Source organism: Elgaria multicarinata, chromosome 22 (assembly GCF_023053635.1).
Source record: "Elgaria multicarinata webbii isolate HBS135686 ecotype San Diego chromosome 22, rElgMul1.1.pri, whole genome shotgun sequence".
Taxonomy (NCBI): Eukaryota; Metazoa; Chordata; class Lepidosauria; order Squamata; family Anguidae; genus Elgaria; species Elgaria multicarinata.
In genome coordinates, this window is record NC_086192.1 from 5,177,949 (window position 1) to 5,203,071 (window position 25,123).

A 25,123-nucleotide genomic window follows, 5' to 3' on the forward strand; every position below is an offset into this window, starting at 1 on the left:
CCATCCAGATGCCTCCAGGAAAGCCCTTCTGGTTCCCTCCCCCCCTTCAGCTAGGCACAATTAACTTATATTGGTGGTGATTACTAACTTAGATGGCTTTTAAAAAATAAATTAACCAATGCCAATGAAATGCAGCAAATTCTACAAATCTATTAGGTGGTGGGTGTAGAAGTCATAGAATCATAGAATAGTAGAGTTGCAAGGCCATCGAGTCCAACCCCCTGCTCAATGCAGGAATCCACCCAAAAACATCCCTGACAGATGGTTGTCCAGCTGCCTCTTGAAGGCCTCTAGTGTGGGAGAGCCCACCACCTCCCTAGGTAACTGATTCCATTGTCGTACTGCTCTAACAGTCAGGAAGTTTTTCCTGATGTCCAGCTGGAATCTGGCTTCCTTTAACTTGAGCCTGTTATTCCGTGTCCTGCACTCTGGACACGGAATATATCTTGTATATATCAATCTTGTATATATCTCTTGTATAAATAAATCTACTGGCCATCAATTTCATCAAGTCATATCCCCCAACCAGCTTCTGGTCAGTATGACTGGGAAAAGGTCACTCTATCCTCTTTTCCTGTGATTCCAGAATCAAAATACCCTCAACAGCAAATCCCACACTATGGCCACTGCTCCTTCGATCAGGGAAAACTGGTGCTAAGAGAACCTCCTTGGCCATCCTCCCCCCCCCCCCCCCGTTTCTGTATCACTTGGAAAGAAGCAGGGTATAACAGCTGCGACAAGTAGCATGTGTGATGTGTACGAGAGAGAGAAAGAGAGCCCTAGAGAGAGTCCTCCTGGTTGCAGGTCTACCCATTGTTGTACTGCTCTAACAGTCAGGAAGTTTTTCCTGATTCCAGCTGGATATCAGGAAAAACTTCCTGACTGTTAGAGCAGTACGACAATGGAATCAGTTACCTAGGGAGGTTGTGGGCTCTCCCACACTAGAGGCCTTCAAGAGGCAGCTGGACAGCCACCTGGCAGGGATGCTTTAAGGTGGATTCCTGCATTGAGCAGGGGGTTGGACTTGATGGCCTTGGGGACCCCTTCCAACTCTGCTATTCTATGATTCTATGAACTGGATAATCAAGCATAGCTTTACCTTCTTGTCTTTCTGATATTTGCTCCAGACCTCTTTCGACAGGCCTCCCACAGCACCCGTGGGTTTGTCTGGTGGGATGATCGTGTGATTCACCAGAGCCGATAAGTGAGTCCGGACTGTGGACAAGTGACGGCAGTAGGCAAGCCCTGCACGGAAGCAGAGAAGAGAACATGCAGCTACTTAACATGCATGGTTTTTATTCTTCAAAACAATAAGAAAAGGGGGAGTTTGCAATAGTATAGGGACTATAGTGTATCAGGACTTTAATGCTTTCCCCATGCCACATATTACCACTAATACAACTCCCCCACCCCCAAAAAAAACCATCTTTAGCCCTCAGAAGGGAAGTTTCCATGAACACCAATGGAATATTATCGAATAGCAGTTGTGGGTGGGAGAGAGAGAGATTTTCAGCGAGACTGCAGGGTTAAAAAAGAAAAGAAAAAAGAACTCCAAATCTCCCTGTGCACCATAGGCTTGATCCTGCCCCAATGGCCATATTGGCTGGGGAAGATGGGAGTTGTAGTCTGACACATTTTAAGGGACCCAGGTTGGGGAAGGCTGAGTTAGTTTGATGGGCGGGCAAAACACATACAGCCCAACCCCCGAGAGGCACTTACATCCATAGAAAGCTCTGGAAACAATCTGTCTCTTCATACTTTCACACAACATTTTCAGAGGGGTCCTGTTGGAACAGATATCCAAAACTGATGAATTACATTCTTTTATGCTGCTCTTTCTAAAAAGAGTTTGGGACAGTGTACATGGGGGAGGTTCCCCCCCTCCCCACTTTTTCATCTTTACAACAACCCTGCAAGGTTAAACGGGCCAATAACTATCTCTTAAGTATCTCAGTAGGCTTCATGGCCAATTGGGGAGGGGTGTGTGTGATTTTAACCTGCCAACACTTAGTTTAGCCACAGCTTTGCACGGGCTCTTTTCGCCATCATCTGCAACGTTTCGTTGAATAGACGATCAGATAAAAAAAAACATTTTGAACGGCTAAAACGGTGGCATCAAATTAACGGATTGGCAGGTTCAAGAAAAGAAGTATTTTTGGGGGGCAAGAACTTATTTTTTAAAAAAATGCAGATGGCAAGCACTTTCACAGACGCGGCATTCCCTCCTGAGAAAGGACAAAGTGCAGCAAAATAAATAAATACAGTAAATGAATGAATAAATAAATAAATAAATGCCTCAATGGAGATAATGGTTGCTGTGATAGAGCTGAGCATCATCTAAAAACAAAGTGCGCTTCGTTTTTCCTTTGGAAGTATTCTTTTTTTTCCCCCAAATGCAAATTTATGCAAATCAAATTGATTAATGAACAACTTAATTAATTAATACAATGAGCTGATGCTGATTTATCTTGAATTGTAATTTATTTATTGTTTATTTGTATCCTGCCTTTCTGCCAAAAGAAATACAGCTAACGATAGAACCCAGATTAAAAGTGATGTCTAACGACGAGAAGGGCCATGCCTCAGTGGTAGGGCACATGCGTGGCTTAAAACAGGAGTAGTCAACTTGTGCTCTCCAGATGTTATTAGACAACAACTTTGACCATCCCCAACCACTGGCTATGCAGGCTAGGGATGACAGGAGTTGCAACCCAACCACATTGGGAAGAGGGAGGTTTCAGGCACCCAACCAGGTCCAGAAGTCCAACAGACTCCCCTGCATTGCCTCCCCACCCCCTGCCAGGACCCAATCCGACGCCTGCAGCCCATTCATGAACCCGCAGGTCAAGTGAGGGCCTGGCAGCCCTCCACTCCTACCAAGGGCCTCCATTGTGTGCGACAACAGAGGCTCTGGAAATCGCATAACTCCTCCCTCTGTGTAAATGCTGGCCGTAAAGGCCCCAGTTATGCAAAAGTAAAGGCGTGAACGGAGCAGCGTGAATGGAGCGGTGAGGCAATCGCCCCACGAGTTGGACCCCGGTGAGTTTGCCCATCCCTGGTTGGGTGAACCACAAGTTGCTCCCCCCTTGGTGCAAAAGGTCAAATAGCAACTGACCGGAAAGTTCCTCTCTCTGCCCGAAACCCCGGAGAGCCATGGCTGCTACTCAGAACAGACAATACTGGGCTAGATGCATGTGGTAGTAGGCAGCTCCCTACGGCGTGGTTGTGGAGGGCATCTGGGAGAAGCACAGGTCGCTCACCTGCAGCTGTGGTTCTTGGAGTGGTCATCTGTGCAGTCACGCATGGGATGTGCAGTCACGCATGGGACTCGATGGCCTTGTAGGCCCCTTCCAACTCTGCTATTCTATGATTCTATGATTCTATGCCCATTTGTGTGATGCACAGGGATGATGAAGAACTTGCTTCTCCCCCCGACACACACATTTAATTCCATTAATTGGTTCCTAGGATCTTAATAATTGTAAAATTGTTTTATATGTGTGCGTGTATGTATTGTCTGGTTATTTGTTTGTATGTAAATGCTTTTTATATTATAGGCAATATTGTAAGGTTTATCTTTGTATAAAGTGTTGGTTACCACCTTTAAAGCCCTACATGGTTTGGGTCCAGGTGACGTGGGGGATTTCCTTCTCCCCTACAATCCGCCCCACACACTCAGGTCCTCTGGGAAGGGTTGACTCCAGTCAGCAAAAACTAGGCTGACAACTATTCCCCAGAGGACCTTTTCTTCTGCCGCTCCCAGACTGTGGAATGGCCTGCCGGGAGAGATTCGTCAACTTAACAGTCTTCCAGAATTTAAGGAAGCCGTAAGACTGATCTCTTCCGGCAGGCCTACCCACTTGAATTTTAAGTTGCCTTTTAATAATGTGTTGCCTTTTAATAATGTATTAGTTTTATATGTTTTTAATCAATTATTTGTATTTTATGGTGTTTTGCATTTGTGTTGTACCCCACCGTGATCCAGAGGGAGAGGTGGGTAAGAAATAAATTTATTACTATTATCTTTTTCTCACTCATGGCACTTTTTCTAGACGGACATGACGGGCGTCGCCAAGTCCTGCTGCCTTTTACTGTTTCAGGAACTTCCTGACAATTGAGCATGGTTTAAGTATGACTGCTTTGTATACTGGTTTTAAGTATGACCAGTTCTGGGCTCCACAATTCAAGAAGGACGCAGACAAGCTGGAGCGTGTTCAGAGGAGGGCAGCCAGGATGATCAGGGGTCTGGAAACAAAGCCCTATGAAGAGAGACTGAAAGAACTGGGCATGTTTAGCCTGGAGAAGGGAAGATTGAGGGGAGACATGATAGCACTCCTCAAATACTTAAAAGGTTGTCACACAGAGGAGGGCCAGGATCTCTTCTCGATCCTCCCAGAGTGCAGGACATGGAATAACAGGCTCAAGTTAAAGGAAGCCAGATTCCAGCTGGACATCAGGAAAAACTTCCTGACTGTTAGAGCAGTACAACAATGGAATCAGTTACCTACGGAGGTGGTGGGCTCTCCCACACTAGAGGCCTTCAAGAGGCAGCTGGACAACCATCTGTCAGGGATGCTTTAGGGTGGATTCCTGCATTGAGCAGGGGGTTGGACTCGATGGCCTTGTAGGCCCCTTCCAACTCTGCTATTCTATGATTCTATGCTTTCTGGGTGTTGGTGTGGATGCATTTTGGTAGGCCCAATTTCTGAAGGTTTTCTGTATGCTTTTTTTGATGTGATGCCAGTGACTGATGTGACTAACGGAACCATTGTGACCTTTTCCTGTTGCCATAGTTCTTTGACTACCATGGCCAGTGGTGTATTATATTATTATTATTATTATTATTATTATTATTATTATTATTATTATTATTATTATATTCTGCCCAGAGGGCTTTGGGCGCTACAGAAATGGAATGAATGAATGAAATATAGCTGCTTGTGCTGCAGTTTTATTGTTTACAGTGGCGTCTTATAGTTGTCTGTCTTGCTTGTTGTTAAACCACACTGCAGTCCCTGATGGGTGGAAAGGCTGAGTGCAAAGGTTTTAAATTAAAGACAGAACCATCTCCACATCCTTGCACCCATGTCCCCGTGGGAAAGTGGATAGGAGACTTCCACCCCCTCCCCCATAATAGCAGAACCAAAGGACATCCCCTCCTCTGATTGGTGAGAGATTCAGGACAGATAAAAATAGTTAAATAATGGGATTTGCTACCAGAAGATGTAATGATGGCCATCAACTTGATTGGATTGAAGAGGGGACTAGACAAATTCATGGAGGAATTTCATAGCTACTAGTCCTGATGGTTATATGTTACCACCAGGATCAGAGGCAGAATGCCTATGGATACCAGTTGTTGGGGAACATGGGTTAGAGGGTGTTGTTGCACTCATGGCCTGATTGTAGGTTTTCCGCAGGCGGTTGGTTGGCCACTATGTGCGCAGGATCCTGGACTACTGTAAGTTGGCCTTTGGTCTGAAGCACCAAGGCTCTTCTTGTGAAAGCCAGTGTGGCGTAGTGGCTAGAGGGTTGGACTGGGGGTCGGGAGATCCGGGTTCCAGTTCGGCCATGGAGGCTCACTGGGTGACTTTGGGCCAGTTACAGACTCTCAGCCCAACCTACCACACAGGCTTGTTACAGTGAGGATAAAATGGAGGGGGGTATGTAGGCCGCCTTGGGTTCCTTGGAGGAAAAAGATGGGATATAAATGTAAATAAATAAATAAATCTGCCCGGAATTCTTCATAGTTTGGTGTGATAGAGTAGCTACTTTGCATGCAGAAGGTCCCAGGTTCAAACCTCAGCTTCTCCAGGTAGGGTGAAGAAAGAATCCTGACTGAAACCTTGGAAAGCTGCTACCAGTCAGTGTTGACAGTACTGAGCTAGATGGGCCAATAGTGTCTGTCTCAGAATAAGGCAGCTTCCTGTGCAATGAGCCCCAAGAAGCAGATCAGGAGGGAATCTACACTAGTCAAGTTAGAACGCGTCTTATCGTTTTTAAGTGTGCGTTTGGTAGTATTTCGCCACATGACATTCAGTTTGTGGCATTTTATTGTTGTCTGTTCTCCGGTTTTTATTTTGAACTTCTCTGAAATAAGTCGTTCTATTTGGTATGATGTGGCCGATTTCATCGTATTAAATGGGTTTTCTGTAGTTCTTAATTAGCCAATTGCATTCCTGGGGGGGGGGGAGGTGTTTATGTAATTTCCGCGCCCAAAGTTGAACCGTTTTTTTTTCTTTCATGCCTCTTTTTTGCAGACACTTTTAGTTTCACTTTTGGGAGGCTGCTGGCTGGATCGTTTGTAAGTGGAGGATTCTCGGAGAGAAGAGGAAGTGGGAGGGGAAATTGGCAGACGGGGAAAAAGAACAAACGAATTTCTTTTCTTAGTGTGGCCAAAAGGAATGCATTCCCACGGAAAGAGAAAAGTAAGTAAACGTTTTAAGAACTGCTACGTTTTAAATCGTTCAAAAACAAAACGTTCAATGATTGTAAAAACAACGTTTCATATACTAGTATAGATCCCCTCGTGGATACAGACGATTCATTTCACCTGTCATGAATGCAGCTGCAGCAGCTGGGGAGGTCGTAAGGAGAGCTGCCCGTGGAGCACGAGAGGCAGGAGGAACCTTGGCTGCAGGGGTCCAGCTGCCACGACAATAAGCCGACACCAAAGCCCTGGATCTCCATCATCTCGCCGATATCTAGGTAAGAGAGGGAGGGAGAGAGAGGAGGGGAGAGAGAGAGATGGAGGGAGAAACATTCAGTAATGCACAAAGCCTTCCAAAGCCTTGGCAGACCGGAGGCGATCGCGGTTCTTTCAGCTGCAATTTAGACAAGAAAAATAAAAAAGGAGAAATACAGCGCAAACATTTGCTACGTCCCCCGCACCCGACATCAGCCTGTTGCTCCATTCCAATATTGTCTTCTGTTTTATTTATCTTTTGTTCGGGGCCCGTTGAGCAGAGGTGGCTGCACTGCAAATTGTTACTGAACAATCCTGACCTCGGTTTCTTAACGGCTTTCTTTTTTAAATATATATAGATATATATTGGATGACGCCTTTCATAAATAACTGGCCTTCAGCTCATCCACGATGTCCATTAAGGCAAAAGATGTGGCAGCGGTTATCGAAAACACGCAAGCAAAATGCGGGGTTCTTTCGTTTGCTTTTTCTTTCACAGCTGGGCTTTCAAATTTCAGTGGGAAGGAGAGCGGGTTTTTTTGGTTTGGTTTGGTTTAAAGAAGGGAATGCCGCCCCCCTCTAAAGCATGCACTCTGCCAATTGACATAGCATTTTCTTTTCTTTCTTCCTTTTCTTTTGCAAAAAGTGAATTTTGGGAAGGAGTGGCAGGAGGCAGGGAGGGTTAACAGATTCAGCCATTATTGCAATGTAGGAGAGTTAACAGCTTGCAAGGCACAGGAGCAGGATGGACAAATGTGGTGAGCATTTATTTTAATAAAGCATAAGATCATGCTATAAAAGCAAATCAATGCCATAAAAGCAAAAGTTAATGGGAACAAAAAAAAATGCTCTTCACCTTAATTCTTCAGGAACGAGCTGAATGAGCCAGTATCTATGGCAACTTCTCCTACAGCCATTTGGTCAACCAATCTTACTGGGGTGGGGGAGCATGGGTTTCCCACCCACCCCTTTCCCCTCCATAGACAAGAAGAGAGCTTTGAAATTTTTGTTTAGTTTTCTTTTTATTTTATTTTTTAAAGAAACAGTGTCCTTTTAAGGTGAACCCCACAGAACCTAAGAATTCAGATGAAAGGTACCTGAATTAATGAAGAATTAGAGTGAACAGCATCTTCAAAACGAATTTATTGGTTTGGTTTACGGTGGTTGATCTCCGCCCAATTTTCGGTCACATGCAAAAAGAGGTTGCGAAGAACTCAAAGCAAAATGGGAGAGCAATCTGGATACAACAGTGTTGTCATTAGGGCATGTTCAAGGCAGTGGTTCAATTTCATAATTCTACACTCTGAAGTTAACGAGTGTAAATGCAGAACATCCTTTTGAGATTGTAATATGTGTTTCAACAATGACCTCAAACTTAGGGTGACTCTATGGAAAGGAGGACAGGGCTCCTGCGTCTTTAAAAGTTGCATAGAAAAGGGAATTTCAGCAGGTGTCATTTGTATGCATGCAGCACCTGGTGAAATTGCCTCTTCATCGCAACAGTGAAAGCTGCAGGAGCCCTGCCCTCTTTTATATCGGGTCACTCTAATTATAACTCCTGCAGCTTTACCTGTTGTGATGAAGTGGGAATTTCACCAGGTTCCCCATATATACAAATGACGCCTGCTGAAATTTCCTTTTCTACACAACTGTTAAAAATACAGGAGCCCTGTCCTCCTTTCTATATGGTCACCCTAAGTATAGCTCCTGCAGCTTTAACTGTTGTGATGAAGAGGGGATTTCACCAGGTTCCCCCTATATACAAATGACACCTGCTGAAATTCCCTTTTCTATGCAACTGTTAAAGATACAGGAGCCCTGCCCTCTTTTATATCGGGTCACTCTAATTATAACTCCTGCAGCTTTACCTGTTGTGATAAAGAGGGGATTTCACCAGGTGCTGCATGCATACAAATGGCACCTACTGGAATACCCTTTTCGATACAACTTTTAAAGATACAGGAGCCCTGTCCTCCTTTCCATAGGGTTACCCTATTCAAACTGCAGTAAGCCAGCCATGCTAGGTTTGGGGCCTTCCTTCTCATTCTGCTGAGTGGGTCCCTGGACCCATGCCCTAAAGTCCTGTCCTGATGCTTAAGGGGGCAGGCGACTGCCAAGCAAACCTACCTGGACCTGCTGGCCTTTTGGAGGAAAATCCAAGAGGCATCCAGAGCACTACAGCAAGCTTGCACAAATGAAGCTCCCAGTGAGCTGGATTCCTGCATTGAGCAGGGGGTTGGACTGGATGGCCTTATAGGCCCCTTCCAACTCTAGTATTCTATGATTCTATGATTCTAGATTGTGCCCTATGATTTAAGTCTGATTCTCTCTTGCTCTCGCTTTCTTGGCACTCAAAATCTACCATCCACCTCACTTTGCCTCATGGCAGGGCCGGCTCTGCAAACCGTTCTAATTTACCTGGAACAGTTCCTATTTTCCTGGCTTCTGTCCCTAGATAAATCATTCTCTTGACTTCATCCTGATTTTGTTTCTTGTTACAGAGACTTTGGAGGCACCTTGAAACGTACATCCTTTGCGTTCCTCTCGAAATGGAGGCGTTCAAAGTGGCTAACAAACGCCTACAAAGCAAAGAAGTGACCCTGTCCATTAAGATGCGATGAAGTACGACAAACATTTCTTTAGGGGTTGTTGGTAGAAAGTCAGAACTTTTCAGGTGTTAGGTGCTGTCTATGGTGATGTCATTTGCTGTCATCACCATAGACAGCAAATATTGCTGAATGTATTTGAATAAATGATCAACAATCAGAGAAGAGGAAATCATTAGATTGTAATAGAATGGGAGGACAGGGGCCAGGGGGGTGCCAACCTTGAGTGACCAGAATTTCTTGGACTACAAACTCCCATCATCCCTGACTAGTAGGGATGTGCTCCGCTTCTAATCGGACCGGCGAATTAGAAGCGGAGCGGGGTGCTTCGCCTCCCCTTAAGGCGGAGGCGAAGAGGATTGGGGGGCCGGCAGAGCATGGCGAAGAGGATCGAGGTGAAGGCGGAAAAGGAGAAAAATGTCGCCCTGTCCACATTCTCCACACCAGGCATCATTTTGTCCACCTCTATCATGTCTCCCCTTAGCTTCCTTTTCTCAAAGCTAAACAATCCCAGTTGGTGTAACCTTCCCTCATAGGGGAGATGCTCCAACCCCTTAATCATTTGAGTTGCTCTTTTCTGCACTTTTTCCAGATCTATAATATCCTTCTTTAGGTGTTGTGACCAGAACTGTACACAGTGTTCTAAGTGTGGTCGCACCATCGATTTGTATAAGGGCAGTACGATACTGGCCGTTTTATTCTCAATTCCCTTTCTTATAATGCCTAACATGGAGTTTGCCTTCTTTACAGCAGCCGCACATTGGGTGGACTTTTCATCAAGCTTTTCCACCACAACCCCAAGATCTCTTTCTTGTTCGGTCACTGCCAGCTCAGATTCAGTCAGAACTCCAAAGGAGCTCTCCAAGGTATGGATCAGTGGGTCAGTGAATCCGCTCTGGGTTTCAGTCAGAACTCTAAAGGAGCTCCTTGGAGAGTTCTTTTAGAGTTCTGACTGAAACCCGGAGCGGATTCATCGTCATACTGACATTATTTATTTATTTATTTATTTATTACATTTTTATACCGCCCAATAGCCGAAGCTCTCTGGGCGGTTCACAAAAATTAAAACCGTAATAAAACAACCCACAGGTTCAAAAGCACAAATACAAAATACGGTATAAAAAGCACAACCGGCATAAAAACCCTGCAGCAAAATTGATATAAAATTAAAATACAGAGTTAAAACAGTAAAATTTAAATTTAAGTTAAAATTAAGTGTTAAAATACTGAGAGAATAGAAAGGTCTTCAGCTGGCGACGAAAGGAGTACAGTGTAGGCGCCAGGCGGACCTCTCTGGGGAGCTCGTTCCACAACCGGGGTGCCACAGCGGAGAAGACCCTCCACATTGGAACCACCAGCCTCCACTGTTTAATTGATTATCTGCAACCTGCCCCGAGAGCTTTTTTGGCTGAGGAGTGGCATAAAAATACTTCAAATAAATAAAATAAATAACGTCCAGTTTCTGCATATTTATACCAGGCCCGGCCAATCTGAAGGATTCATCCTGGCTGCCAGTCACAGGGGCTGGGGATACCCCTGTGTGCCTGAAGAGGGCGCTGAGACCTAGGCACCTACAGTCCTATGCACATCCATACAGAACACAGTCACAGATCATCCCTGAACATATGAGAAGAAGGGATGAAAAGTTAGTAACTGGGAAGAGGGCAGAGCGAGCGGCTGGTCTCTTCACAAACCCTCTTTCCAGGTCGGCCTCCATGAAATTCCTCTATCGTGGAAGGATGCCTGGGCGATGCATTAACACTGCAGTAATGCCAACACTGTTGTGCGTTAACGTGTGCGCGTGTGTGTCTATTGCTCCAGTGCCATTGAGGGGGAAATGAAAAGGAAGTGGGTGCAGGGTGGGTAGGAGAAGAATAAAAACCTTTCATCCTTTTAGGGTCTGTGAGGTTCCGATTGCAGATCATGGATAGCATTGCGTGCAGCTTATCTTCTTCCTCCTCGTCATCGTCGACGGAGGCAGAGCGGCTGGCAGCTAAGTGGTGGTAGTTAATAGTTACTGCTCAAAGAAAATAGTGAAAGAGGAGCATAAGAAAACACAACGGTCGTTGGGATCGACAATCAAGTCTTAAAAGGACATGTTTGACACAAACGAATGGGACCTTCTCCTCTGCAAAGGAGATTCCTTTGCGTAAGATTGCGTAATCTCCTCTGCGTAAGATTCTCACGTCACGCAAGTATAGGGGATGCTACTTTCCGAAGGCATAACTAAGATCATTCCCCTCTAGGGCTTCTCTAATCTAGCGCTTTTTAGCACGCTCATGACTGACCACTCACAGAAGTTTGTGGGTCAATTGCATGATGCTGTCAATGACCAGGACGTCTCTTCTGCCGCGAAAAGAACCACTTTTAAAGTGGCAACATCCTAAAAAAAAGTGGGATCTTTCGCTACTACATGGCGCTATCTCAGTTGAAGTGAACGGAAGGAAAGTATTCAATTCATTCCACATGGTCGACCCTCTCTGCCCATGTAATGCAGCCCATAACAAACGTGCCAAAAAAAGGAAGCCCTGGGTAAGCAAAGTGATTTCCCCTTAATGTAAAGACGCTCTTAGTGCCTGCTTGCAAAAGGTGTGAACTGTGTGATGATCCAACCATCCAAGCAGTGGTGACCATACACAATTCTCCTCACACAGACGCATGCCACAAAACCTGTACGCTATCCTCCGTGGAAAAACCTAACAAAACAAGTCACACAATCTCTTTCCTTTCCTCACACTTTTTACCTAGTTCTCAAATTGCACAGAGAGAAAAAAATATAGCTCATGATATAAGAGATGTGGCAGATCCCGGAGAATTAAAAAGATAATATCACCAGAGATTGTATTTGTATGGTATAATTCAAAATTTGCTGGAAATGAAAATGTATCATGGAAAATTAAAAGCGACAGGAATTGTCTGACAAATGCTTGAGTCCCAGGGCTGTAGCCTCAAGGCACGCGAAGCAGGCAGCTCGTGGAAGCTAAGAGGGTGTGAGTCTAGTTTGCACCTGCATGAGAGACTGCATGAGCACCACAGAAGAACACTTACGACATATAAATGTAATAAGTAACTAGATAAATCAAATCTGTATTTGATAAACACAACACAGTGGGGGGGGGGAAGTTCACTGGGACAAATAAATCCAAAACGGTGAAAGATAAACCATTAAATTGACTCACAGAACTGTAGCCTCCGACTACAATAAGAACATTTCAGTTGCTCTAACTGAGCAGCAGTGCAAACATTATAGGATGATTTCACAGAATCATAAGGCCATGGAGTCCAACCCCCTGCTCAATGCAGGCATCCACCTTAAAGCATCCCTGACAGATGGCTGTCCAGCTGCCTCTTCAAGGCCTCTAGCGTGGGAGAGCCCACAACCTCCCTAGGTCATTGGTTCCATTGTCGTACTGCTCTAACAGTCAGGACGTTTTTCCTGCTGTACAGCCGGACTCTGGCTTCCTGTCACTTGAGCTCCTTATTTCGTGTCCTGCACTCTGGGATGATCAAGAAAAGATTCTGGCCCTCCGTGTGACAACCTTTCACGTACTTGAAGAGTGCTATCCTATCTCCCCTCAGCCTTCTTTTCTCAAGGCTAAATATGCCCAGTCCTTTCAGGCTCTCTTCATGGGGCTTTGTATCCAGACCCCTTATCATCCTCGTTGCCCTCCTCTGAACCCCCATCCAGCTGGTCTGCATCCTTCTTGAAGCGTGGTGCCCACAACTGGACGCGATACTCAAGACTGAGGTCTAACCAGGGCCGAATAGAGGGGAACCAGTACCTCGCAAGATTTGGAAGCTATACTTCTATTAATGCAGCCCAAAATAGCATTTGCTTTTTTTTTTTTTTTGCAGCTATATCACACTGTTGTAGATCACAAGCTGAAAATGAGCCAACAGCTGAACATGCAATGCTGAACAGGGTGGGCAACCTGGTCTCCGCAGGTCCCTTTCCTGGTGCCCAGCCCCTCCCCTTTTTGAAAAAAACCCAAAATCAAGTAGGTTTCTGTTGGTGCTGAAAACAGTAGGTTTAAAGGAGTTGTCCAGTGTGTTGGGGCTCAGACCCCCACCTCTCCCTTGCACTTAGTCCTTTTGGCAGGTTACTTGTCCTTCGTGATTAGCCATGCCTCCTATGGCAGCCATTTTGTGGTGGTGCCCACAACAGATTTTCGAATTGTCAAATGTGCCCACGGACCCAAAAATGTTGCCTAGCCCTGCGATGAATCGTAATTTAGCATTACGGAAATCCACAGAGAAATTTGGGCTCATGGCCTCCCCCTTCCTCTTCCTCCTCCTCCTCCTCTAGCACGGCCGTGAGGAGGAGTTCAGAAACGTTTGCTTCCATTTTTGAGCTTTCTTCTCCCCTCCCAGTCAGAAAGAGCACTTGGCTCCAATTGCCAGTTGGGCTGAGACTACAGACCTGTGTCAGAGGACGAAAGGACGCCGTGCGTATGTGTGTGTGAATTTTGAGGAGGTTGGATTATTACATCCTGTTGTTGATCAACTGTCTTGAGAATCATTTGATAATGATTCCCTCATAATGAAGACTCCTCTTCCTCAACAGACATCACCAGCAGTCATTCCAGCAAGCTGTGCGGAGGGAGACTAGAGGACAAGCAGGAACACCTGGCCTGCTGAAATACTTAATTTCCACCCCTCTTCCCTCCGTGTCCCTTCTTCCTTGCGTGTCGTGTCTTTTTAGATTGTAAACCTGCGAGCAGGGGCTACCTCCCGTACTTGATTACACATCAGCCGCTATGGGAGTCTTTTTTGGCAAAGGAGCAGCAGCAAAATACTTCAAATAATCAAACAAATTAAAAATGGGGTATAAATCTTCAAAGCAAACCAACTGCCCATGCCCCTGCGGGTTGCTGTCCCTCATATATGGAAAATCAGAACACTGAAGGATCTTACTGTTCTCGTGCCTATGGCCTGGGTAAATAATCCTGAAGACGTAATCAGTAGCGGTCTCCATGGCAATGGGCATTTCGTCCACTTCCACAGACCTGTTGTAGCTGTTCCGTTTCCGAAGTTTTGGAAATACTTTGCCCTACAAGACAAAGGGATAAAATCATAAAGGATGCAAATTGGGGGGGCAGGGGAGCTGTGCTGGAGAATTCTGGCGTCTGAGGGGGTTATATTCCTCTCCTATGACACTTGAATTTGGAGGGGGGGTCATTCCTGCATTGAGCAGGGGATGGGGGTTGGACTGGATGGCCTTAGAGGCCCCTTGCAACTCTGCTATTCTATGATTCTATGATGAAGCTGTTTGGCAGTAGATTTAAGGACAGACGAAAGAAAGGAGTCCTGAACACAAAGCAGAAGTTGGGAATTCAACTTCATTGCCCCACAAGAGGCAGTGGCTCAGTTCAGACAACACGTTTCTCAACGGTGGCTTTTTGAACTCCAACGGTGGCGTTCTTACACCACCGTTGAGAAAGGTGTTCTCCTTCGGGAAAACACTCCATGCAGAATATCGACGCTGTGCAGAGGAGAGCTGCTGCACACCCGTTGCGTTGCATGTTGTGTGGTGGGCTCCGTGGAGTTTTCCGTTGTGTTGCATTGGCTTTTCCCACTGGCTACAGAGTTCCCTGGCAAGAGCGCCGAAAGCACCGAGTGCCACTCTAGCAGAGTCGCCAGGATTGGTGTTGGTTTTTTTTGCAGCAATGGCTGATGGGATACCATTGGGAGGACAGGAGGAGGAGAGAGGGCAGAGGAACTGTCAATCAAACATCGCATTGACTTTTACTCAACTCCATGGGAGCCCACAGTCACACAACGGTGGAGTTAGAACATGTTGCGTGGGGTGCACCCCCTGGGAGCGCAACCGTTGAGTGGAGTTTTCACACAGCATTGACTAACGTGTTGTCTGAACCGAGCCAATGATATTCGTTAGCTTAGGTGGCTTCAAAAGAGAATTAAATCAGGAGCGAGCAGACTTCAGGGTTGCAAGACCTGCTTGGTTTTCATTGGTGTTTTTTTTTGCTAAAATCCCACATTTCACCGACTGGAGCCAGGTGCACCCTGCTGCCTGACTCGGGAGGGGGAGGGTCCCTTGAAGTAAGGAATATGGGTGCCGTTGAGCACATGCGCAGAGACTCATGTGGCGCAGAGCGGTAAAGCAGCAGTTTCTGCAGCTGAAACTCTCCCCACGGCCTGAGTTCGATCCCAGCGGAAGCTGGTTTCAGGCAGCCGGCTCGGGTCGACTCAGCCTTCCATCCTCCCGAGGTCGGTAAAATGAGTACCCAGTTAGCTGGGGGAAAGGTAATAACGGCCGGGGAAGGCAACGGCAAACCACCCCGCTATAAGGCCTGCCAAGAAAACGTTCGCGAAAGCTGGCGTCCCTCCAAGAGTCAGTCATGACTCAGTGCTTGCACGAGAGGTTCCTTTCCCTTTCCCTGAGCACATGCGCAGCCCTGAAATGTCTTTTCAGTTCCGCAAAACGAAAACAGAGTCACGCACAAATCCACTCATGGTCCTCCCCCTCCCATTCACCCCCGGCTTTCTTCCATCTTAGCAGGAATCAGACACGCTTGTGGACTTCCAAGAGGTATTTGATTGCCCACCGTTAGAAACAGGAAAGTTATGTTCATTTGGAGGAAGTCTATCAATCACGTCTGTTTATCATGACAAAATGTGCAAGACGGGCAGGATATTCCAGTCTACAGTTTCGCCCTGCAAGTGGCAGCCTGCTTTCTGTGGCTACAGGGCCTGTTGTTAAGGACGTCAGAAGAGCCCTGAGGCTCTTAGACCCAGGGTCCATTCTAGTCCAGCGCTCTGTTCCCACAGGGGCCAACCAGCTGTCGACCGGGGACCAACAAAGCGGGACATGGTGTAACAGCACCCTCCAGCCCATGTTCCCCAGCGTGTATATAGGCTTGCTGCCTCTGATACTGGAGGTGTCGTGTTGTCCTTTGGCGGGGGGAGGTCCACCTCCCTTAGGTTGTTCCTTTCCTCCAAAGATGTTTTGTAATTTTGCAAACTTCTGTGTGTCCCCCACCCCCTGTATGCTTGATATCTCCCTCTTGTTTATGGTTGGCGACATAAGGAACGGCACTCACACCCTGGACATCAGTAACAGAGGGAATGAAAGCTAAATGGGATCTCCATTTTCAATGGCAAGATGACTCAATACTGGCTGTTCGTGAGCAGCTGTGGCTTTCCCAGAAGCCTCTGCTTGTCCACGACTGAAAAGATGCTGAATTAGAGAGACCCTTTGAAACGCACTCAATGGCTCAACGGCATGTGCCAAAGACTGAGATTCACAGCGAACCCTGGCAGGTCCCTGTCTAAAGTAGGGTGACCAACTGTCAGGATTTCCCCGGATTTGTCCTGGTTTTTGTTCTTTCCATGGTGTCAGGGGGGATTTTCTAAAATTTTCAATAATGTCCTGGAATGACACACCTCCCCCTTTAAAGCTGCCATTAGCATGGCAGGAGGGAGTGACATGCTTTCTTGAGGCACATCATTCCCCCACCCCGAGCTCCAATTGAGGTCTTAAAGGGGAAAGTGGGTCATTCGTGGACATTATAGAAAAGGCCCCAATTGGAGTGGATGGTGGTGGTGCAGAATGAAATCCTTTCCCCTCCTCCACTCCAATCGGGTTCGTTAAGGTGGCGGGAGAATAACGTACTTTCTGCAGGACTCAGAAAGCTGCTTCCCCCCCCACACACTAGGTGTCCTCTTTTTTGGTTTCCCAAATATGGTCATCCTAGTCTAAAGTGAATGACGAGGCAGGTGTTGCTTACCTTCCCCTGTTGGGACCACAAGGGAGGTTCCAGTTGCCCACGGGGCAGGAGGCCATTTTCGAGGCAAGAAAGGAAGGCGAGGAGGTGTCCCCCAGGTGGGAAATGAAGTGGAGGCCTTTGGATTCCGTCCTGGCTCACCAGCACCAAGGTCCCCCCTCGTTCTGCTGCAGGGGTAAATTTGTCGTGATATTAGCTCTTTAAAAACAAGCAGTCAAACAAAGCAACACAGCATTGCCACTGTATAGTTGCTGATGTCCCAGGACACAACCTGAAGGCACCTGGTGCAGCCACGTTGCTAACGCTAAGCAGGTCTGGGTCTGGTTAATACCTGAATGGGAGACCCTTAGAGCGTTATCAGATGGGGAGGGGGAATCGCGGTTCCCTACCGTTGCTTCTCCGCCCCCGCTCCTGTCCCACAATGCTTCCTCTTTCTTCCCACAGAAGAAAGAGGAAGTAAACAAAGACCACGTGGCCCATTCAGGGGTTGTTTTTATCATCCCGCTTTTCCTGCGCGAGCCTCGTGTGGCGCAGAGCGGTAAAGCAGCAGTTTCTGCAGCTGAAACTCTCCCCACGGCCTGAGTTCGATCCCAGCGGAAGCTGGTTTCAGGCAGCCGGCTCGGGTCGACTCAGCCTTCCATCCTCCCGAGATCGGGTTAGCTGGGGGAAAGGTAATCATGGCTCTGCTATTCTAACCCTGTGCGCTCTGATTCTGCCCCTGAACAATGTCTCCCCGTGCCCACTCCCTAAGCTTGCTACTGAGGCTGGCACATGCAAAGTTAAATTAAGCCATTGAAATTCACGCAATTAATTTCAAGCTGTCTGAATGCCAGTTCTAGGAAACGGCCCTTCTTAAATCAATGGTGGGCCCTTGCTCACGGGCATGTAATCCCGAACACACTTACGCTGTTGATGACAGTGGATGCAAACGATTTGACTGAAGGGCACAATCAAGGCGTAGCCCCAGTAGATGCTGAAAATGAGCAAACAGATAAATACAGGAGGAGATCATTCTTTCACAGCTCTGTTTACCCAAGTTAACTTAAGCTGGGAACAGCACTCTGTGAACACCCTAGAATTCTTGGCTGGGACAAGTGGACACATAGATCTGTCTTTTTCCATTCCACCCCTGATCTTTCACCTCAAAAAGAACCTGCATCAACGCCTTACCTTTTCTCGAGCTCCGAGTCCCCCAGAGCCCCATTCATGAGCTGATTCGGTGTCCATTTGAGAGTCAAAGAATCAGCAGACTGGTGAAGAGAGAGGTAGCCTGGGATGGCCTCCATGTCGTCTTTCTGTTTTAATAAAGTGAATAAGAGAAAACTAGTGGGATTTGCATGTCATTTCCTGGAAGAAAAATAGGAGGAGAGCAACGTTGCATACTGGCAAGAACTGGCATCTAGATGGACACTGTGGGAAACAGAATTCTGGATGCTAGCTATGCCAGGGGTGGGGAACCTTTTTTCTATTGAGGGCCACACTCCCTCAATATATTGAGGGGGGGCATGCCAATGGTAGGTGCAACCCTTTTCTCTCTCCTTCTTCCTCCACACCCAGTGGGGCTGCAAGGCCTACAGAGGCAAGTAATAAGAGTCAGGCTTAGAGGCCCGGAGTTTTTCCATTGGGAAGGGGTATCCCTGAGAGGTGTAGTTTAATTTCTCTGGTTAAGATTCATACCCTGGGTAAGTTTCATAGAATCATAGAACCATAGAATAGCAGAGTTGGAAGGGGTCTAGAAGGCCATCGAGTCCACCCCCACCCCCACCCCCGCTCAATGCAGGAATCCACCCTACCCTTCATTTCTCCCGTTAAGTTTCATTTCTTCAAGGTTCAAACAGTACTTTCTGTTTTGGGGGAAGAGGGTATAAAAAAAGATGAGAAAGCCAACCAGGGAGACAGGGGAAGACCACAGCATGAGGAAGGAGCAAAAAGAAGCAGCCTGGAGAAGTCTAGGTGCGGCTTAGGGTAAAAGAACTTGCACTTTTTCTTCTTTTATTTCCTTTGAATGCCTTTGTATCATTCAGCTCTATTGACTACATGCCTTTGAGTTTAATTTGCTTGTTTTAATGTACATGTAAACTCTTGTGTTAAGCCACAAGTGTCTGGAGTGTCATTTGCCCTATGTCTACAGCCTAAACCCCACATTACCGTGAAGGGGAAGGCAAAAGAAGGAGGGCAGGATCCTTAAAGAGACAGCGATCTTTAAGGAGTAGTCCAAGGGATCCAGGACAAGGAAGAAGCCCTGACAGGAGGGCTTTTGAAGTTAAGCTGAAGAGCCATATGCTGAAACAGACCTTTGTCTGATCCTGCAGGGCTTTTCTTATGCGGAGAAGCAGAAATTCCACTGAAATGGGCACAGCAAACTTTTAAGTATAGTTGCAGAGAATGCGAAGATTGAGAGGTCCTGTCAGACACAGCAAGGAAAGAGAGAGAAAAAAAGAGAAGAAAAAAGAGAAGCGTGATGCCAAAGTCAGGGTCTCTGTGACCCAGGCTGTTACATGCAAATGAAACTGACATTTCATTCTCCCCTCATTGACTCACATGAATTGGTGACTCATAGCAGTGAGTCTTTTCCTCCCCACCTATTTATGACTCATGTCCTTAAACGATCTTGCTTATCAGTGTCCGGTTCCGATCTTTAATTTTGATGAGAAGGCTGCAAGTCCCAGGCGGCTTGTAACGCAGTACTTAATATCCAGGGCTCAGAAGGAATCGTGATCCTTGCTAATGTGATGAGTTATACCCTTCTCTTCCTTTTCCTTCTTTCCTTCATTTCTTCCTTCCTTCCTTTCTTTCTCTTTCTTCCTTCCTTCCTTTCTCTCTTTAGCACTTTATTTAAATGGTCAAGAAAATACTCGAACGATTGCACAGTTCAAGAATTGCATCCACTGAAATCTTGTTCCGAGGAGAAACACGTTAAAGGTAGCTAGATTGAAGCTGAAGTCCTAGGCATACTTACCTGGAAGTAAGTTTGATTGAACGCAAGGGGCTTATTTCTGAGTAGATAAGTAGATTGCACCCATTACAAGTCAGCATACCATTTATATGAGAATATATCTATGGAAGAAAAGGACTTCTTTTTGCCTTTGTGGATTTAAGGGAGAACTGGGATGAAAAGAGGGCTGGTTGATATAGATGCTAGGAGTATTAAAAGCATGAAGTAACTTTCTATCGTTTTTATTCATTCCTTTTACAACCTGTTTTTCCTCCAAGGAGGTCAGTGTGGCATACATAGTCATTTCCCACCTCGCGTTATCTCAAAAAATAACCCTGTGAGGTAGGTTAGACCAAGAGAACGTGGCTGGCCTCCAAGATTACCCAGTGAACATAAGAACCTAAGAGGTGCCCTGCCGGATCAGACCAAGGGTCCATCTAGTCCAGCACTCTGTTCACACAATGGCCAAGCAGCCATCGGCCAGGGATGAACAAGCAGGACACGGTGCAACAGCACCCTCCCACCCATGTTCCCCAGCAACTGGTGCACCCAGACTTACTGCCTCAGATATTGGAGATAGCACACAAGATGAAAGGGGGGATAAGAGGAAGGGGGAACCCAAAGGTTGTCTTGATGCTAAAGTCATGATGTCTGCATAGTCAGTCTTAAGATATTGTTATTTATTACATTTATGCATCGCTTCTCACTGCAAAACGCGGTCTCGAAGCGACTTACACACAGAGACATCAGAAGAGCCCTGCTGGATCAGACCAAGGATCCATCTAGTCCAGCACTCTGTTCACACAGGGGCCAACCAGCCGTCGACCAGGGATGAACAAGCAGGGCATGGTGCAACAGCACTCTCCCACCCATGTTCCCCAGCAACCAGTGTATATAGGCTTACCGCCTCTGATACTGGAGGTAGCACATAGTCATCAGGATTTGTGGCCACGGATAGCCTTCTCCTCCAGGAATTTATCCAACCCCCCTTTAAAGCCATCCAGATTGGTGGCCGTCACTACAATTTGTGGTAGTGAGTTCCATGATTTAACTCTGCGCTGTGTGAAGAAGTCCTTCCTTTTATCTGTCCTGGATCTCCCACCAATCCGCTTCATGGTTCATGGTTGAGTGCTCCCCAGTCCTAGTTTGGCACTCTAACCACTACCCCACCCCACCCCCACACTTGTTAACTATCCAAGTACAGGGTTGAGCAGAAGATTTGCAAGGACCCACGAAGACGGCTTTTGCTGGTCTCACCATAGGGAAGTTTCTGTGACGCGGGAAGAGGAAAACCTGCCTTTGCATTCTCCCAATGATTCATTAGAAGGGGCAAATGCGTACAGGGTGCATCAAATGTGTACGTTGGGCTGATGGCGCGGCTTCCTGATTTGTTTGTTAATTTAGTTCAATTGAAAAGCAAAATAAAATCGGATCCATAATGCCGTAAGAGAGAAGCAAGAAAAACATAAGTAGTATTTTCACAACAAACAAAAACATAACAACAACCTCCCCTCACGGGAATTGGAATGTCTCTAAACGCTCCGTCCCACCACAGAGCTCCGGCTGATTGTTCCAAAGGCCAAGTCAGCCAAGTGAGGAAGGCCATTTATTTTTTAGGGTTACACGACTTTACACAATTATTATTTATCTAAACTAATATTTATGTATTTAAAGAATTGTAGCTGCTTTTCAGAAGTGTGCCCTGACGTTTTTATTTTTTAAATAATGGACACAATCCTATGCATGTTTACACGGGGGGGGGGGAAGGTTGGGGAAGGGAGGGAATTGTAGGACTTTTTTTCTGTCTAAACATACATAGGTTTGTTTCCCCAAAAGTAGCGTAGTGATCCACACTTCAAGAAGGATGCGGACAAGCTGGAGCGTGTTCAAAGGAGGGCAACGAGGATGATCAGGGGTCCCCCATGAAGAGAGACTGAAAGAACTGGGCATGTTTTGCCTGGAGAAGAGAAGATTGAGGGGAGACATGAGAGCACTCTTCAAATACTTAAAAGGTTGTCCCACAGAGGAGGGCCAGGATCTCTTCTCGATCCTCCCAGAGTGCAGGACACGGAATAACGGGCTCAAGTTAAAGGAAGCCAGATTCCGGCTGGACATCAGGAAAAACTTCCTGACAGTTAGAGCAGTACGACAATGAAACCAATGACCTAGGGAGGTTGTGGGCTCTCCCACACTAGAGGCCTTCAAGAGGCAGCTGGACAGGGTTACTTTAAGGTAGATTGCTGCACTGAGCAGGGGGTTGGACTTGATGGCCTTGTAGGCCCCTTCCAACTCTGCTATTCTATGATTCTATGATTCTCTCCCTAATTAATGCTTGAAGGTCATTCAGATAATTAACTATTATTAAACTATGGTGAAAGTGAACAGAGAGTGCAAGAGAGATTCATGGATACAGCCAGCTGAGCAGCCCAGGGTCACCCAAACGAAGCTGACTGGAAGAAAAGATTCAAGGCAGATAAAAGTAGTTCTTCATACAGTGTAAAACTGATGTAGGCAGTTCAGAGCCGCAAGACGTGGGGATGGGTGGCCGTTAGTTAAAATGGCTTGAAAATGCTACAAGTCACGATGGCTATGGTGAAGAAAATGGGGTTCCCCGCCTTGGTCTCCCTTGCAGGGCTGACATTAGCCTGTTCACAAACACCACCCGGCCCCCTGTTATCATGAACTGTCGGTGCCTGGCCTGGGATTCAAGGCCACGGCTAATTGGGAAGGTTGATTGCAGCTGTTCTGGTGGGAACTGTGCTCTGGTTGGGAGGGGGACTCAAAGGAGCAGCTTAGGCCGTGATTGGCAGAGCCAGATCACCCAATCCGTGTGCGCATGGGGCATAAATTGGGGCAGTGACCAGTATCAGTGTCTCCCCAGGGGTCCTCAAGGCATGGAGGACGCGTGCTTGGTAGCTGAAGCAGTACTATGTATTGCTTTAGTCACAGTAAATTTAAGGTTGTCTGTATTTGGTTATTTCTCTTGGTTATTTTAAACTGTTGTGTGCTTTTATAGTTGCATGCTTTTCTATGAATGTATTTGTCATGGCCTTTGGCTAGCACAATAAACTGATGATGATGATGATGTATATCATAGAACAGCTAGGATTTCTTTATTTTGCTTGGTGGTAACTGGTGAATGGCTCCCTATTTTACCCTGCACTGTTTCATTGTACATGCTTACTAACAGGGACTGGCCGACGAGACCACATTACGCCAGTCCTTTTCCAGCTTCATTGGCTGCCAGTCCAGGTCCGGGCCCGATTCAAAGTGCTGGTATTAACATTTAAAGCCCTAAACAGCTTGGGGCCAGGTTATCTGAAGGAACGCCTCCTCCCGTATGTACCTGCCCGGACCCTAAGGTCATCTTCAGGGGTCCTTCTCCGTGAGCCCCTGCCAAAGGAAGTGAGGCAGGTGGCTACCAGGAGGAGGGCCTTCTCTGCTGTGGCACCCCGGCTGTGGAATGAGCTCCCTAAGGCACCTACATTATATGCTTTTAGACGCCAGGTGAAGACCTTTTTATTCTCCCAATATTTTAACAATCTATAAATTTTAAATAACATGGTTTTAAATTTGTAATTTTGCATTGCTGCTGTTTTGTTTTTATCTGGTTGAGCTTTTATATTGTATTTTATATTATGGTTTTATACTGTTGTTTTATATTTTGAATGGTTTTAATTTTTGTGAACTGCCCAGAGAGCTCCGGTTATTGGGCGGTATAGAAATGTAATAAATAAATAAATAAATAAATAAATATTGCAACACTGCTTTTTAACTAGTCCTTTTAAACCTATTTTTATTTCCTTGTAACTTTCCCTCCCCTTCTCCCTCTAATAAACTGCTTTAAAGCCTTAAGCTGGTGTGGTTTACTTCAGGGTAACTCCTGGTGCTAAGTCCAGTGTTTGGCTGGTTGCAGGTGGGCAGCTGGGTGGTGGGTTACCTGGTCTACCTTGCAGGGAGAGCGTATTGACTACACTCTTCCTTCACAGCTATAAAGCACTTCCAGGTACAGAGGCAGTATGCCTCTTAGAGGCCTTCAAGAGGCAGCTGGACAACCCTCTGTCAGGGATGCTTTAGGGTGGATTCTTGCATTGGGCAGGGGGTTGGACTGGATGGCCTTATAGACCCCTTCCAACTCTACTATTCTATGATTCAGTATCAGTTTCTGGGGCATAACAGCAGAAAAGGGCCTTGACGCTCATGCCAGTGGTCATCTGGTTGGCCTCAATGAGAAAAAGATACCGGATTACATGGGCCTTTGGCTTCTGTTTTATGTTGTTTCAAAGCATTTTGTAGAGGGAAGAGATCGACAAAAAGATGCATCTTCCTGCCACTCCCGTCCTGCATCGCAACATGGATTTGAAACGTCGCGCTGCACGCGCCGCGCACGAGCTTCCCCCATCGGAGCACTTACCGGCTGAACCAGGACATTGTTCTTCCCATAGAGCAAATGCGTCCTTGAATTCTGGTGCAGCGACTCCACGTAATCTCTGGCCGAAGCAGCAAAGCGGTCCTCTGATGTGCTTCCGCTTGAGTGCTGTTTCCGTATCTAGTGCACACAAGAAGCTCGACGTCATACATATATCCTGTCATACCTACGTACATATACACTCACCTTTCCAAGTCTATATAACGCATGAAGGGAGTAATGCTATGGTCCCTAAACCGAGCTGGGTATGCTTTAGGGTGGATTCCTGCATTGAGCAGGGGGTTATATTATTATTATTATTATTATTATTATTATTATTATTATTATTATTATTATTATTATTATTATCCCCCCGCATTTTGCCCAATTCTGGGCCTCAAGGCGGCCTTACAAAGTTTAAAACATACATGGGGGGGGGGGAGGGAAACAAAACCATAAACAATCAAAAAATACACAACAAAATTATAAGTCAATTAACATAGATGGAGGGCCGGATTATTCTCCAAAGGCCTGCTGGAACAAAAAAGTTTTCGCCTGCTTCCGAAAGCCCATCAAGGAGGGAGCCAGCCTAGCTTCCCCGGGAAGAGAGTTCCAGAGCACCGGAGCAGCCACCGAGAAGGCCCTCTCCCACGTTCCCACCAAGTGCGCCTGTGAAGATGGCGGGACTTAAAGAAGGGCTTCCCCAGAAGTTCTCAAAGCATGGGCAGGCTCATAAGGGAGAAT

The 25,123-nt window shown here is 46.4% G+C and overlaps 1 protein-coding gene across 1 annotated transcript in view; it reads right to left on the reverse strand.

Moving 5' to 3' along the window:
* The window catches only part of SGSM2 (small G protein signaling modulator 2), a 128,456-nt gene that overhangs the window by 20,086 nt on the left and 83,247 nt on the right, over positions 1–25,123 (reverse strand). The window contains exons 7-15 of the mRNA XM_063146762.1: positions 24,386–24,520; positions 18,207–18,331; positions 17,942–18,009; positions 17,040–17,203; positions 14,206–14,341; positions 11,174–11,308; positions 6,554–6,704; positions 1,720–1,784; positions 1,100–1,245 (exon numbers count right to left, since the gene is read on the reverse strand). Coding sequence (XP_063002832.1) covers positions 1,100–1,245; positions 1,720–1,784; positions 6,554–6,704; positions 11,174–11,308; positions 14,206–14,341; positions 17,040–17,203; positions 17,942–18,009; positions 18,207–18,331; positions 24,386–24,520 — 1,125 coding nt within the window. The remainder of the gene's footprint in view (positions 1–1,099; positions 1,246–1,719; positions 1,785–6,553; positions 6,705–11,173; positions 11,309–14,205; positions 14,342–17,039; positions 17,204–17,941; positions 18,010–18,206; positions 18,332–24,385; positions 24,521–25,123) is intronic.